The sequence below is a fragment of the Vespa crabro genome, chromosome 15 (genome assembly GCF_910589235.1).
Source record: "Vespa crabro chromosome 15, iyVesCrab1.2, whole genome shotgun sequence".
Lineage (NCBI taxonomy): Eukaryota > Metazoa > Arthropoda > Insecta > Hymenoptera > Vespidae > Vespa > Vespa crabro.
Genome location: NC_060969.1, coordinates 548,821 through 563,760, shown reverse-complemented (window position 1 = coordinate 563,760; position 14,940 = coordinate 548,821). Strand labels below are relative to the sequence as shown.

The following is a 14,940-nucleotide window of genomic DNA, read 5'->3' as shown; positions in this document are numbered from 1 at the left end:
TAAAACATAATACAAAGATCAAAATTGATACGTAGAAATATTTTCTTAACCGGCATTCTCCTTCCAATGTGATTTTTGTGCGATGACTATTATTGTTATTATTATTATTATTCCTCCAATCAGTAAGTGAAAGCGTAATTAACTATTTAAATGATACGTCGATTTCTAGCGATATTATTTTTAGTAAGTTTGATAAACTGTAACGCCGTCATTGGCCATTATGTTATTTCATTAACCAATTGAAATCGTATGAAAATATTGTCAAGTGCGATATTATTGGCAACAGATGTATTTAATAATACTACATATAATTATCAATTGCAAGCGTTAATTGTTTTAAAAAGTGAAAGTGGTTCGATTAAAATAAATTTATTTTGTTTTATAAGATTATATTTATAATAATTAATACATTATAGACATTGCAGCGCATAAGCTTGGGGGACATGGATTATTAAAATGAAACAATTAAAGAAAGATGATTGCAATAAACGATATTTATTTGAATAATTATTATCAGAATAGTAAATCGATACAATAGAGAACGCTTTTAGCAGGCCAACTTTTTTTTCTTTTTTTTTTCTTTTTTTTTCTCAATAATGATTAAAAACTATAAATGTTTCCATTCTGAAAGTAATGCATATATTAAATTGTAAGAGCATCCCGCCGATCTCATGGAATAATAATTAGACGTAATGACATAATAATCAGTATAATCAAAGGATAAAAAAAAAAAAAAGAAAAAAAATTACTGTTATATAGATAAATGTTAAACTTTAAAATAGATAAAATTTCTTTAGATATAATGGCATTGTAACTGCTTGTTTGGCCTAAATTAAGAAAATTCTATACAGGATCTGACATTGCATTGAATCGCGACTCTTTGTATCCTACAGAAAATGATTATTCATATCAGACATATACTCTTTTCTTTCACACTCTCATGTCCGACAACAAAGCATATTTTCCTTTTTAAATGGCATCGATATCGAAATCACCCTCTTCGTCAGAATCATTTTCAACAGGTTTCGTTGAAGCAGGTGGTGATTGCTGCGGTTTAAATGACTGTTTTGCACGATCATCGTATTCAATCTGAGAAATAAATAAATCATTCGTAATAGAAGTACAGTTACGAAAAAAATAATATATATCATCGTTAATATCAATCACCTCTAAATCGTCGTCTTCCTCATCAGATTCTGATTCCTCTTCCTCAGCTTCTTTTAACCACGTTAAAAATGGAGCTGCTTTATCGTGTATTTCTTGGGATAAGTCTTTCGACACATATTTTTTGCTAACTTTGCTTGACCATTCCAACAAAGCTTTCTCTTCTAATATATCGGCATCATAGAAAAGCTAAAAAGCAAACGATAAAACTGTATTAACTGAGGTCATCATTTTTTACGTGATAATACAAAATTTTTTTTTTTAAGACATATCTTAAATCTTCTCTGATCTAACATCATTTAATTGGATAAAACAAATCAAAAGGAGGAAATGATTTTCAAAATGTACAATATATATACCGAAGGAAAAAAAAGAAAGAAAAAGGAAAGAAAAAGGAAAGAAAAAAGAAGAAAAAAAGAAAATTATCGTGCAAAGAATTATTAATAGTATTAAATATGGTTTTTGATAGGAACGTTAATCAATTTAAATTAAATAATACCTTCAGAATACCAGGAACTTTTGGCATCAGAGCATCTTTGTGCAGAGCTATCACTTGCTCGATTCCTCTGATCAAATACTTCTGCGCTTTAATATCATCATGGGTAAAACGAAGTAGCAATACACGGTACTTCTTGGCCTGAGAAGCGATCGACTGATCGAAAAGTAATTCTGCCAGAATTAAAGGTGCTTTAGTTTTGATCTCTAAGCGTTCAGCTTCTGTAATTAATTCTTTATGATTATCCAATTGTCCAGCATCGCGACGACATTTAACTAGTTTGTAAAACATATCCATTCTTTCTTTTTCAGTCTTATCAAGATCATCGCTAATCGTCATCCCCTTTGCCCCATCAGTCAAATCTTGAAGACGAGCTCTAACCGCTTCCTCTGATACATCGACGGCCCACTTATCATCGTCTTGTTCGTTATCAGCAATCTTTTCCGGAACCTCAACCACGATGTCCGTAGAGTTGGTTTCGTTTTCCGGAGATCCTGATCGATCACCATTGGTAGTAGCAGCGGTTTCGCCATTAGTACGTTTCGAACGTTTCCCACGTTTCCCTTCAGTGAGCGAGCTGCCTTGGACCGCGGGATTCAAACTGGGCGGATTTTTCAAGATGTAAGTGTTAAGTTTATGATTGCTTTCGAGTAAGCCGTGATGACCGCAGGCTTTGCATCTTTGCGAGATGGTTCCCTTTTTGGAACTGACCATCAGTTCGGTTTCCGGATTGTCGCAAGCTGGACAGAGTACATATTTTCTGATGAATCCGTCTAACAGATCTTGCAGTTTGGTAGCATCATGAGAGCCGTTTACTATGAATCTTTCATTTTTAAAATCGAATTGAGTTTGCGCGCCAAGTTCGCATCCAAAGTATTTGGTCGGATAAGTAGCAGGTCTTCCAATAGCTTTGGCAACGTCGACCATGTTGACCACGACGGTTTTTATGCCATTACCTTTACCCTCGACTTTGGCTTGAATTCGGGGCATTTTATAACGATAAAACGCATCACTGACGTTACGATTAACGTTAACGCTCCCCATTCTGATAGATGTTCTGTTTTCCTGTGCAGTAAAAGCTTCAGAAACCTCCCCAATGGAAGTAACCTCCTATGAGCCGTCGTTGTGAATACGTTACGGTGAATCGTGATAAAAGCTTGATCTACAAAGCTTGATCGTTCAAACGGCCCCTTTTTAGAATCGCTCTCGGATGGATTATCTTTAATCTTTTAGCCCCTCTTTTCAAGTTCAAGTGGGTAACGTCTTCGTCCTTGTTCTTCTAGATCTCCTCCTTCTCACGTTTCCCAGCGGCAGTTTGATTGCTGTGTAGCGACGTTGCCAAGCAATTGCTACCCGATGGTAGCTCGTAACGTGTCGAGTCAGGATGGTTTTCGTTGTCCGCGGTAAGGTATGCCGCTCTACCCGCTGACAATAGTCACGTTTCTCTGAACGGTTGTAGCTTCCGATGCCTATTACTGTCAAATTAAAATCAATGTTACAATGTGATATCTATATTCATACTATAACAAAAAACTTATAAATTTTATTCTTCCCTCCCCCCCTTTCTCTTTGTTTCTCTGTCTCTTTCTACAAACCTGGAAAATTTTGAGGTCCTGTGTTTAGGCAGGACCAGATGATTTAAAAATCGTTGGGTGATATCTTGATGCGGATTTTGCCTCGGTTTGATGGGCAGAGGGGGATATTCTTCAATGATCATACACGCTGCCTGTCCGTTTCTCGTGCCTCTAAGAATCCCTGGGAACCAGGTTGGTGCGATCGATTCACCGCTTGATCCTACCAAAGGATTGCACCGAACGAACGAGATGGTGCTGCCGTTTGTAAACCGTTTGGACGATGTCCTACTACCGCCGCCTTTCCTGTACACCGATCCTTTCTCTCTGGATGATATCCTGGATGTTTCTGTGAAAATAAAAAACATCCTTTAAACGAATGATCAATCGTCACATATTCTTTCCCTTTTAATAATATTAAAATATACGCTCCTTTTATTCTTTACTTTTAGATTTAAATTAAAAAGGAAAAAGTCAATAATAAAATACCTAGCTTTCTAATCAGCTTATGTCAAAGAAAAAACGAACCAAAGTGTCGCATCATTCAATGACATATCAGATCGTTTTATGAATACCTTAACAGGATTTTTCTATTTTACTTAAATAAGCGTATTAATGAGGTATAAATGAAAGTGTGTTAAGCAGCTTTTTTTCTTTTCAATAGTATCCTTTGTCCATTCGTCTCGATGACTTGTAAATGAGGGTCTGCTAAAAGTTCTCGGGCAATGAAACATCGGTTAAGATTTTCATGATTCATTCATTTTTTTTTCTTTTATTTTCTTTAGTCTTTATGGATATGTTCGTTTTGGATTTTGGGACAATAAATAATCACTGTTTGACTCATTTATTAATCGACTCATTAACGATTATCTGAATGATTCCCAAGAAACGCAGGCCATGCCAGGATCATCATAGCAAAGATCAAACGCGGACGCGTCTTGATGATGAAATGAAATTGGTCGATTACCGAAGAAAGATTCGAAGGAGACGGATGAAAAATACGTAATAAACTGAACTTCATGTTTATTGGGAAAGAAGAACAAATGAAATTATAACAGACGAATGTAATTTGGTCGTAACCAATGATCGAAAGATTTATCTTGTTTCTAAAGGTTCGTTCATACGTATACACGCGTATCGATTGCATATATTTATGTATATATATATTTCGTGTATTTTTGATTTTTCTGTTAATTCGACGTTTTTAAAATATATACTGAATGGATTTTATTGACTCATATGTAGTTGCTTTGCTTTCGTTATAATTTCATTATAAAAATTATAATAATAATAAGAAGAAGAAAAAGAATAATAATAAAAGTTTAAATGTAATTTTATCATCTCGAAGATAATAATTTAAAACATCAAACAATAGTACTTATAACTTCTCATATAGGTCTCTCGTGCAAACGCAACAAGGACAATGATCGGAGGAGTCGCTATTTTATATCGATCGATCATATGCAATTACGACGTTCTCGACGTTAATCGAACGAACGATAAATTCGTTATTTTTATTAAAGATATTATTTGCTAATTAAATAATACAAAAGATTTCAAAGCATGCCTTATTTTATATATATATATATATATATATATATATATATATATATATATATATATATATACATATATATATATATACATAAATATATATATATAAAGAATATAGAAAGAAATATAGATAAAAAAGAAAAAAGAAAGAAAGAAGATAAAAATACAAGATACATAAGAATGAAGATAAATATTTAATTTGTTTAAAGATGAAAGAAAAAGAAGATACCATTTTATTTGAATATTTACTATTTCAGATTATATCTACTATAATATTCACATTATCGAAATACGGAAGAAACAGAGTTTACATCGACCTGCTATTTCTTAGATCGATATCATAGGAACGACATAATCGTCTATCATCTGAGAAATCATCATGAGGATGCTGTTAACATCAATCGATCCCTTCCAACCAAGATCCTTTGAAATTCTTGGATAACAAAATTCAATGGCAGGCCAAGTATGTACTTTGAAGGAGAAGGAGAAGGAGAAGAAGAAGAAGAAGGAGAAGGAAGAGGAGGAAGAAGAGGAAGAGGAAGAAGAGGAGGGGAAAGATGGTTGCTTCGATCGAAGAACGATACATATACATGAAAATACAGAGAGAGAGAGAGAGAGAGAGAGAGAGAGAGAGAGAGAGAGAGAGAGAGAGAGAGAGAGAGAGAGAGAAAGAGAAAGAGAAAGAAGTAGCAAAGTAGGAGGCATGAGAAACAACTGAGTGCTATGTTATTGGGGTCGACGATGGTGGATTCGAGATCGAAGAAGTTACCTGCTCGGTATAGACGCATAAGTCGTGATTTGCGACAGTTGCTGTTGCTGCCGTTGGTGAGGATGCGATCTCGATCGCTGTTGGACCCGGCCCGACGTTTAACCAACGATTAGGATATTTGCGTTTTCCAAACGCGAAAGTAGGATTCACGGAATGGATCAGAATAAAAAAAGATTGAGAAAGATAGAGAGAGAGAGAAAGAAAAGGGATAACATAAAAAGAGAAAGAAAGAGAAAGAAATTGAGAGAGAGAAGAGAAATAGAAAGAAAAAGAGAGAGAGAGAGAGAGAGATGAGAGAGAGAGAGAGAGAGAGAGAGAGATAAATAATCAGAGAAAGGACGTCTTGCGTCTTTTTTCTGTTGAACAATCGTTGACAATCGTCGACGTTTCAACTTCGACGAAGAAGTTATTAATGTACTGACGATGGGGCCTGGTGCTAAACCTCTTCTCAACACACTCGCACACGCACATACACACACCGTACGTGCGGAGGATACAATCCCGTATTATAATTGTTTTGTCTACGTTGTTGCTGTTGTTACTGCTTGTTATTAGTATTGTTCTGTTGCTGCTGCTGCTGTTTCTCCTGCTGCTGTTACTGTTGCTAGTGCTGGTACTGCTACTCGTTTGTCTAACTCTCTAGCTTGTTCTAGCTCCTGACCGTAACTCGAATCACCGTTGTCGTGCGTACTCGTGGCTCTCTCGGCTCCCGGATCGGCCTACCTTGCGGCTCGGCTCCGATGGCCGCGCAGGCGTCCTCGATGCGGGAAAACGGAGCATATTGATCGAGCACCGCGACGACCGATCGGCCAACGCCGTCCTCATGCACATACACACGCACATTCATTCTCTCTCTCTCTCTCTCTCTCTCTTTTTCTCTCTCTCTTTCTCTTTCTCTTTCTCTCTCTCTCTCTCTCTCTCTCTCTCTCTCTCTCTCTCTCTCTCTCTCTCTCTCTCTCTCTCTCTCTCTCTCTCTCTCTCTCTCTCTCTCTCTCTCTTTCTTTCTTTCTATGTTCGAACATAGAGAAACATAGAATTGTTGAGATTAGAAAAAGAAGCATACCGAATTGACTTTTTCTAACGGAAGATCAGCCTGCCTTCAGGCAAGGTCGTTCCCTTGAAGATCATCTTATAAAGTATGCTTCAAGTATACTTCATATACTCTCTCCATAAGAATGAGAAAGAGAGAAAAAGAAAAAGAGGTAGAAGAACGTTGATCGTTTCTCATTGTCAAGTATCAAAAACTCGGGTATTGGCCAACGTAATAGAAATTCGAAGAGTGTATATTAAACTATAGAGAGGAAAAGAGAGAAAAAAAATAGTTATGTCGGCCACGAGAATGGGGTTGTTAGCATTCGCCGAGGTTAAGTGTCCCCGATCGATGTCGTTAGCGACGCATGAATGATGGCACTTATTTACTCTTCTTTTTATTCGATTTTGAAGAAGAGTTCTCTCTCTCTCCCTGTCTCCTCCTTCCCCCCTCGCTCTGTTTAGATAGATAAATATTTTTTATCTTTTACATGACGTTAGATGGTAAGTCACTGTTTTTATTTTATCTAATCATATGTTTCTAATCATAAGAAAACAAAGTAAAGATTTTAATCTCTTTAAGTATAATAGGCACGAATTTCCTGATGATGAAAATAGATCACTTGTATATAATTATCTCTTGGGATAATTGCTTGATATTTTTATGTTAGAGAGAAGCTTTGAGGGTAAAATAATAACAAGCGTATTCGAGTGGGTGGAACTTTATCATCCAGGCATTTAAATCACTCTCGGTAGATGATAACGTTTTATCACGTGTCGAACTTAAGTATAAATTGAAATCGAATCGAATAAATGTTAATTATAATTTTCTCGCTAACGAACTATCATTGTTACCATCGCGAATGAATTTTTATTTTATTTATAAAGAAAAAGAAATATTTTCGCACATACATAAAATACATAAATATGTAAATATATAGTTAATACAAATTTATCATCTGTACATTTTATAAAGGCGATGCAAACGTTATTATCTGTGGTGTTACACTTAACGCTATAATATAATTCTCATGTGCCCCTGGCTGTTTCAGTATGATAGAGGAGGAACCGGAACGGATGCAGCAAAGTTCAAGGTAAACGCAGGTGCGCAAGACGATTATGTTCAAAGCTATGTACCACCGTTCGATATTTTGCACCAGTCCTATTGCACGTGCAATGTATGCAACGACAATTTTAGGACATTTTTTTCTTCACCTTTGCAACAAATAGTAAATATCTTTACGTATGTGTGTGTGTATGTATAAAATATAAAAGATTAACCAATAAATATTATCGGAATTTTTAAAATATTTAAACAAAAGTTCATATTTAATAATTAAATAACCACAATCTATTTAATGAAAATCACTTTGGTTCTTATATTAATACTGTTTATTCATTAATCTTGTTGTTGTTTTATTTAGATATATAATAATAATTTTGATATTACTAATTGGTCTTATCATTTATTATTGTCGTTATACTAGTGCTACTTATTTAGATATAAATTATTGAAAATTTAGAAATGATTAATTGTCCAATATACAATAATTCACTATTGCCGTTATATTAATGTTATTTATTTAAATGTTGTCATTTTATTTAAATGAAAATTACTGCAAATGCTGACATTATTCATTGGTCTAATAATTTACTCTCTTGTCGTTTTATAAATATTATAATAATGGCTATTATTTATATGATTTTTATGTCGAAAAATAATATAGATTTTCTTAAAAACAAAAAATTGAAAACGATTAACTCGTTTCTTTATAATACACCCTTTGATTTCTAAAAGATTTGCGTGAGAATGAGAAACGAAAATTTATAGTCAGAAATCAGATATAGATATATATGCATTTCGTAGTCGTTTGGATTCTCCGCTATGTATGTTCATTTACTGATAAATCTACGACAAATGCACAATGAAACTCGTTCGCAACGATATTCGAAAGGCTGACATACTTGCGCGCATAAGGTTTGCAATGAATTCGGAGAAAGTAACCTCGCAAGTCGTGTAAAATCATGTATTCTTTTCCTTTTTCGTTTTGTTTTTTAAATAATAACAGTATGTCTTTTTCAAGCGAAAAAAAAAGAAAAGACCAAGATTTTATAGGTCATTGTATTATTCTTCTCTTTTTTAACGTCGATCATAAATTTGAATTCGTTATCTACTCGAAAAATCAATGAAACACACACACACGCACACACATCTCTTTCTTACTTGTTGAATATTTATTCATCAAATTTCTAATTCATAACTCGTGTAAATAAACGGAGAATAACGGTCTTTTTGTTTCTTTCTAAAGAAAAATAAATAAATAAACGAATAAATAAAAGACTGAGAAGATATTGATATTAAATATAAATATTGAAAAATTATCGAAAATTTCTTTTTTGTTTATAAATTGAGATAACATACTTCCGTTCGAACTTGACAAAAACTAACGAATGTAAGTACGTATATTATTGCATCAGCTGTTCAAGCTGATTTTGTTTCTATGTATGAATATACATGCGGCTTTCGATCAACGAACGTATATTTATCTTTCCGGTCGAAGAAATTGATACGACGTTGAACCCTCTCTTCGTTATTATAGGAACAAAATTTATGCAATGATATGCTAATTATTTTAACGATAGTCACGTTTATTTCTTTAGTTGTGTATGCGTGAACGATCAGACTTTTAAAAACAAATTTCTTCAATCTATATAGTTTTGTTGATTAAAGGTTGAAATATACTCAGAATATCTAATATTTAATCATTTGTACGAGAAGGTATACGTCGCTTATTTAACAATAAACAGCATTAATATAATGCAGTGAAGTTTTACGAAACTTCCTGTATATCTTTGTCATCATTAACCGATGATGTTAACTTTATCGAAATGTTAGTACAACACAATATCATTATACGCAATTATTCATTACTTTAAACACAATGATTACTTCGTATGTATATACATATATCTATTCATTCGCATACACATACCAATGTTTAGATACAGAGACAACCAAGTCAAGAATTTATCTTTGATGTATTTAGTTTTTAACATATTTTCGCCAAAAATCTGAACGGAAAGTTTGTTTTCGCTGATATTCAAGAGACTTTGAAACATCCTCTCTCTCTCTCTCTCTCTCTCTCTCTCTCTCTCTCTCTCTCTCTCTCTCTCTCTCTCTCTCTCTCTCTCTCTCCCCCTTATTTTCATCAGTGAACTTAACCCGAAACTAGATATTAATTAATTTACATGCTTATATTATATAATAAACCAAATTGATCGTATTCTTTTATAAATGTTTCATATAAGAAGATCGTTCATTTTATAGTCGAAGTTTTTCCATATTTTCATGTTCGTAATGAAATTAGCTTGAAGCGAAACTTGATTTCTTTATTTTCTTTTTTCTTTTTCTTTTGTAAAGTTTCTTCTTCGAAAGTCTCGTTTGAGAATCACTGCCGTATCGATCGAAGAATATTATTTTGCATCGCTATCAATGGTCTCTACGCAAACTTAAGGGTCAAAGCAGGCCATCTTATGTTACAGATAATGAAAAGAGAAAAAGAAAAGAAAGAAAGAGAAAGAAAGAGAGAAAGAGAGAGAAAGGGAAGGAGAAAAAATGAAAAGAAAAAATAATCCGAGTCGGGGAGTGAAAGTTCATATACACATATATAGCTGTTTTGTCAGCTCGTTCTAGTCTTTTATCATATTAGGAACGTTACATAGTTTGATTGAGTTTTTAGACATATCGAGATTTCCCTTTTCTAAAGGAATCGTAATAGAAAGCAATTCTTCATTTAATTATAGATTGCATTAATAGTAATAATGTTTCTCGAAGATTAGACATACATATATAGCGCTATTCTATTTAAATCGTTAGAGGTTAACGTTAATATTGAAATTACATTGACAATGATAAAAATATGTTCGGATTCAGGTAAATTACATGTTTATGATTTCGAGTGAATATTCTATGATGTTTATTAAATTCAATTTGTAGATCTTTCTTGTTAATTGACCTTCCGATATTTGGCTTAACTAATGTTGAAACTGTTATTATATATAAATTTTTTTTTCCTTTGAACTACTGTTAATAATCTATAGATCTTTCCTGTTATCTGACCTTCCAGTATTTGAATTGCGTTATGTTGGAGTTGTTATTGTCTTTTTACTGATAATTTACTTGGACACATTTATATATATATATATATATATATATATATATATATATATATATATAATATATATTATATATATTATATATATTATATATATTTAATATAATATATATTGTATATAATTTAAATATTTATATATAGATAAGTTTGAATATAAGAAGTATTGAAAATAGAAAAAAATATAATATCAAAATAATCACGATATAATAGAAAAAATTTCAACTTGAATTTTGAACGATATTTAAATTCATATTGGATTGATTAAAATAGGATACTCTGTTAAAATATTCTCCTCATCTTTTGGTATAGCGTTATTATAGCATAAGCGTAGTTCCAGAAATAAGTACCATTACTCATATGCATAACTCTCTTCTCTGTAACCACAAGCACACTGAGTATAGGGATGTTCACCTAATGTAAGTGTATTTGCATTGGAACGATATAACGAGAATGGTTTACCGGCCAAACTTTCCAATTCGACTGTTTTCATATTTCTACACATGTGACTTTGTAACGTGTTCTCATCGTATTCGTATGGATTCGTAAAGTTATTTCGAAATTATTATACGTACGAAGATGCAGAAACATTTCCTTTCTAATTTCCTTCAAGAGAATTTCGTTGTACATGCATCCCTATGTACTTAATAATGTATACGATGTATATACTTAAATATTGAAAGTGAGTTTACATATTCTCGGGTGAATAACTCTCTCTAGCTATTTATGTAATTGTAAGATTAAAAAAATTCTAACCTTATTGAAAACATGGGAATTGCATGTTTGCATATATATATATATATATAATAACAATTAGATAATATATTACAATGTATTTGAAAATGTTAAATTACGTATTACCGTTAATTTATATTGGAACCGTACGATATAGAGAAATTATTATTCAGAGTAAACAAATACAACAGACTCAATATCAAACAGCTTTGTATATATTATATTGTACAAATAATATTTGTACAATCTCAATCGAACGCGTACGAGAACAAGAACGAGTTATGTTAAAATAAGTTAGAAACGTACTACGATCAAATTCGAAAGATTTTAATGAAATCTGAAGAGATTATAGCAGGTGTTCGAGAGATAGAAACGCTTTAATACGTTTATGAGTATTTTCGAATTTCAAATTAAATTTCAAAGTTAGGTCACTTCTAAACAATTTCAATGTTTTCAAATTTACCGATAGAGTGGCATCAATTAAAGTGGAAAATTGAATATTTATTAACATCGTCATTTTCTTATCGATAACATATATACAAAAAAAAAACCGAGGAAAAAAATATGATTATATGAGACCTTGAATCGATGATAATCAAACGTAGATACACCTATCTATAAAAATTCGTATACAACGTTTGTTTTGTTCTCAAATTTAAATTGAAATAATTTACAATGATTTAATATATTTACCGATAGAACGATGTCGATGATTTCTCAAAATGAAAAATTTTTATTAACAACGCTTTTGTCTTATCGATTATGTATTCAAAATGTAATTATGTCTGGCTTCGAAACGATAACTAATAAATACTAAATTTACTGAATATACTGACAAAATGACCTTCGTTCTGTAAACATTTCTCTTTCTCCATGGAATTAGAAAAATTGACAAAAATAATAGTATATAATTTATATACATACTAAAGGTAATATATATGTAAATACTTAAATACAACGTCGTGCATCGATAAAAATAATGAAAATTTAATGATATGCTTTTTAAGCCTTTCACAAGAATGAATTTAAAATAGTAGTATTTTTAATCTTCGCCAATAATGGCTTCGGAATGGATCGCCATTAGGTCACGTTACGGATTTGGTTTTCCTTGTTCCGTAATAAAAATGACGAAGCAATTTCTTTGGTTATACAAACTGCTAATTATGATTGTTGTGTTCGTGATTCGACATCTTTCTCTCATCATCGTATCGTATCACGTTCGATAATAATCGTTGGTTTGGACTTTTGATTGGAATACAATCGATACTTTCTAACCTCTAACGAAACAAAATATTTTATATATATAAAAAAAAAAATAATAATAAGAGATATATAGAGATATAGATGGAGATAGAGATAGAAATAGAGAGGGACAAAAAAGAAAGCGATGTACGTAATATAAAAAAAGAAAAAAAAAACCTATAGGATCTTTGATAAATTCATAAATATAATTTTTGTAACCTCAAAATTATTTACCGTTTCTTCATTGTGCCTTAAATAATAGATATTAACGTTGATTTCAAAGATGATACTGAATATTAGTATATAGCGAACGAAAACTAAAACTTAATACGATGATAACGTTTATCAAGATAATATTCGTCATTTTTATTATAATGGAATGATCGTTGATAAAATACATGGTTATAAAAGCATGAGGCGGATGTTTCCGGTAGGAAATATATATGTAGGGTATATACATACGCATGTATATACCGTGAGACGATGAGAAAAATATAGAGGTGTTACGTCAAAAGTCGAAAGCGGATCTCGTCGATGATCTTTTCTTATTATACGTAAGTAAGTGAGTACGTAAGAAGACGAAGAAGATTAAAAAAAAGAAGAAGAATAAGAAGAAGGAGAACGAAAGAGGAAGGAGAAGAAATCTTTGATATACGAAGAGGAAGAAGCGATTAACTAGTGTGTGATAGAAAGAGAGATACAGGGAAATAGAGCACGAGAATGAACGATGATGAGCGTTAGGAGAGAGAGAGAGAGAGAGGGGGGGGGGAAGAGTACTTTTAAAAAGATAAAGAATGAGAAAAGCAACATCGATTTCCGCGTAAAGGCGAGAGTCTCGCAAATCGGTGCACGTTCTCGTCTCCAAAATGGCTGATCGCTAAAATTAGCATTCGACGAGAGGACGGGAGAAAGAAAGAGAGAGAAAGAGAAAGAGAGAGAGATAGGCGAGAAGGTTAGAGAGCGGGAGGATTGGTGGGGATAAAGGGGAAGGGAAAACTCGATAAGGAGAAAAACGGTGTGTGTGCGTGTGCGTGCCTTTCTCCAATATCTCGCGTAAAGAAAATAACAAACGAATAAATAATTAAATAAATAAATAAAAAAAGAAGATCCTTACCTTGTCGTCGAAGAAAAGTCATATAAAATGGTATCGCCCTGCTGGACGGCCGCCTTCTAGCGTGAAAATATGAGTCGCAGCGACGTTGAGCGTCGAGACAGATGGATTGCCCTAACGAAGGGTACACCAGCTTCGTCGTTATGTCTCGTAGAATGTTAGTACTTCTTTCTTCCTCAACGATCGTGAACCGTCGCAAGAATGTCGTCGTTCTCCTCTTTCTCAACTTCTTTTTTTTTTATATACTCTCAACGAGCACTCGTCGCTCGTATCCGATCAGGGCGTGTTGCTCACTATCACCGTGACTCCTTTCTAGATAACTTTTACTACGAAAAACTTATATCGGATTTTTATTTGCCACGAGAAACGCAAATTTTTATGCAGCTCGAATAAGTTCTTTCTATCTTTCTTTCTCTCTCTCTCTCTCTTTTTTCTCTATCTTTATCTCTCTCTTTCTTTCTTTCTCTCTTTCTCTCTCTCTCCCACTCTTTCTCTCTCTCTCTTCTCTTTCTCTTTCGGTGGATGGTAACCTCTTCGTAATTCTCTAACGCTTATAAACACGCTGAGATTCACGCTATCTTTCTTCTTTATCTATTATATTATATATCGCGTTCCTTCTCTTGTATATTCCTTTGCAACGTGTTCCTTTGAAAAAAAACGCTCCGACTTACTAGGCGACTACTGCCTGAATACAACTGCGAGCTTCGAGCAATTCCAGGACCGTCGCTCGACCCTTGACACCCCCTGGCGATATACCATTTAACTCTCCTTTCCCCACTCTATCTCACACACCCACTCAACAACAGCCATGCTCGTTTCGTTGTTCCGCCATTGGCCTTCTCCTTAGTTTTTTTTTAGTTTTTTTTTGGTATTGGCATTTCGTATTGTTCCGATTCTTCGATTATTTTCCCTTTCTCTCTTTCTCTCTCTCTCTCTCTTTCTTCTTTTATCCAATAGGATTTAAGAAACACTCTTGAGATTTCGATTTTTCCTTATCCGGTTCCGTAACTTTATATGTTTTTCTTTTTCTTTCCTTTTTATTTCTTTCGCAATTGCATCGATATTCATCGTTATTTTCTTCGAAAGGTATCTTTTCT

General features: G+C 33.2%; 2 protein-coding genes across 3 annotated transcripts; both read right to left on the bottom strand.

The window, feature by feature from the left end:
- Window positions 1-479: 479 nt before the first annotated feature.
- Window positions 480-2,704, bottom strand: LOC124429590 (eukaryotic translation initiation factor 5). Its single transcript, XM_046975047.1, has 3 exons — window positions 1,664-2,704; window positions 1,168-1,353; window positions 480-1,089 (listed from the first exon to the last, which is right to left on the bottom strand). The coding sequence occupies exons 1-3, from the start codon at window positions 2,702-2,704 to the stop codon at window positions 970-972; spliced, it is 1,347 nt and encodes a 448-aa protein (XP_046831003.1). The 3' UTR covers window positions 480-969.
- LOC124429595 lies at window positions 2,682-14,824 on the bottom strand. 2 transcript variants are annotated; one of them, XM_046975054.1, is made up of 3 exons: window positions 13,847-14,824; window positions 3,256-3,580; window positions 2,682-3,135 (listed from the first exon to the last, which is right to left on the bottom strand). In XM_046975054.1, the coding sequence occupies exons 1-3, from the start codon at window positions 13,866-13,868 to the stop codon at window positions 3,096-3,098; spliced, it is 387 nt and encodes a 128-aa protein (XP_046831010.1). In that variant the 5' UTR covers window positions 13,869-14,824; the 3' UTR covers window positions 2,682-3,095. The 2 variants fall into 2 exon arrangements, with proteins under 2 accessions (XP_046831010.1, XP_046831011.1); XM_046975055.1 differs by lacking the exon at window positions 13,847-14,824 and adding an exon at window positions 5,555-6,376.
- Between the last annotated feature and the right edge of the window lie 116 nt (window positions 14,825-14,940).